Source organism: Galeopterus variegatus, unplaced genomic scaffold (genome assembly GCF_000696425.1).
Source record: "Galeopterus variegatus unplaced genomic scaffold, G_variegatus-3.0.2 Scaffold2498, whole genome shotgun sequence".
In the NCBI taxonomy this organism is placed as follows: domain Eukaryota; kingdom Metazoa; phylum Chordata; class Mammalia; order Dermoptera; family Cynocephalidae; genus Galeopterus; species Galeopterus variegatus.
In genome coordinates, this window is record NW_007728609.1 from 261651 (window position 1) to 263652 (window position 2002).

The 2002-nt window shown below is 39.8% G+C and overlaps 1 protein-coding gene across 1 annotated transcript in view; it reads left to right on the forward strand.

Annotated features, from left to right (window-relative positions):
- Positions 1–2002, forward strand: part of RFC1 (replication factor C (activator 1) 1, 145kDa) — a 76862-nt gene that overhangs the window by 56784 nt on the left and 18076 nt on the right. The window contains exon 13 of the mRNA XM_008581987.1: positions 1097–1496. Within this exon, the coding sequence (XP_008580209.1) occupies positions 1097–1496 (400 nt within the window). The remainder of the gene's footprint in view (positions 1–1096; positions 1497–2002) is intronic.

Genomic DNA, 2002 nt, shown 5'->3' on the forward strand with positions numbered 1-2002 from the left:
AAAAAAAAAATGTCTTGTTATTGGTGATGATAACCTTGATTACTTGGTTAACATGATATCTGCCTGGTTTCTCTACCAGTAAAGTGACTATTTTTCCCTTTGTATTGGTAACTATTTTAAGGAGGTGCTGTAAGATTATGCTAATATCCTGTTTTTCCTCATACGTTCATTGACCAATTTTAACATCCACTGGAAAAGAGGTACTATTTTTCTAAAAATAGTCACATATCGTAAAATTCACCCTTTTAAAGTGTATACATTAGTGGTTTTTAGTATATTCACAAGCCATCACCACTGTCTAATTCCAGAACTTTTTCATCACTCCAAAAAGAAACCCCATCTATACCCATTAGTACTCACTCATCATACCCACGCCCTGGCAATCACACCTCTACTTTCTATCTCTGTGGATTTGCCTATTCTGGACATGTCATATGAATGGATCCATACAATAGATGGCTTTTTGTGTCTGGCTTCTTTCACTTAGTGTAATGGTTTTAAGGTTCAGTTATGTTGTAGCATGTATCAATACTTCATTCCTTTTTATGAATAACATTCCATTGTGTGGATATACCCATTTTGTTTATCCATTCATCAGTTAATGGACATTTGGGTTGTTTACATCTTTTGGCTATAATTTAATATATATATTCATTTATATATATTTATAATTATAATATATATTTATATATACTTATAATTTTATATATAATTTTATGCTGTTATGAACATTTGTGTACAAGTTTTTGTGGAGGCATTAACTTTTATCTAGTCAGGAACTTTGGAACAAAAACCTCTTAACTCTTTACCCTGTTTTTTCAAACTAAATTTGGAATACTTATTACTTTCAAAAAAACCAATATGTTCTCACTTTAAAAAATTGCATTTGGGTGCTTTTTGGTGTGTTAATGGTTCATTTTTATAAAGTTTGGAAGGTGGTGATTTCTACAAACAGCAGGGTCCAATGTGAAAAGACCAACCTTGTTTGAGTAGCTCACTTGGATATCTGAAATTGCCTTCTGGAGTGCATTCAGCAGGATAGAAATTCTGTATGTCTCATCAGGTTTCTTTTTCCCTCACTTTTCCGCTTTTTAAGATGAAGAAAGAAAAGTCCAAATTGGAGAGAACACCCCAAAAAAGTGAACAACGAAAAAGAAAAATTAGTCCAACTGAGGAAGAATCAGAATCTAAAAAGAGCAAGTTGACTCCCAAAAGGGACAGCTCTGTAAAGCCAATAAAAAAGGAAAAAAGTGGCTTTCGGAGAGGCCTGGACCTCAAGGAGCAGGTGGCTGAGGAGACAAATGGTGACAGCAAGGCTAGGACCGTGGCTGATGACAGCAGTGAAAACAAAGTGGAAAATTTGCTCTGGGTGGATAAATATAAGCCAACCTCGCTCAAGACCATAATTGGACAGCAAGGTGACCAGAGCTGTGCCAACAAACTCCTGCGCTGGCTCCAAAACTGGCACAAGAGTCCATCTGAAGATAAAAAACACGGTGATTTTACAACTTCACTCATTTTTCTGTGTGTCTGTCAACGTGTAGGAAAGTCTAGTCGTTGCCTCCTTCCTCTGTCAGCAAACATTTATTGAGTGCTTGCTCTGAGCCCAGGTGTTGCACTGGACTCTGGTGCTGTTGTGAACAAAACACAGTCCCCCTCAGGAGTTCCCTGTCAGTGGGGGAGACATATATCAACCAGCCAGTAAAACGTACTGTGCCCTGTTCTGTTCTAGGGGTGAGTCGAGGGCACTGTGGGGATGGAGGTGTGTGGACAGGGATGGGTGGTGTGTTCCTGTCTCTCGAGATAGGCATGGCTAAGCAAAGTCTGGGAAACAAGGAGGAGGTAGTGAGGAGAAGGGAGGGGTGGGTGCTGGGGAGAAAGAGTACATGTCCCATGGTCTGAAGATATGGGAGAGCAAGACCCCCGAGTGTGCCTGGGCCTCTAGAGGAAGGTGTGAGGGGATGGTTGAGGCAGCCCCGATTCCCACAGCGTGTATGATTTG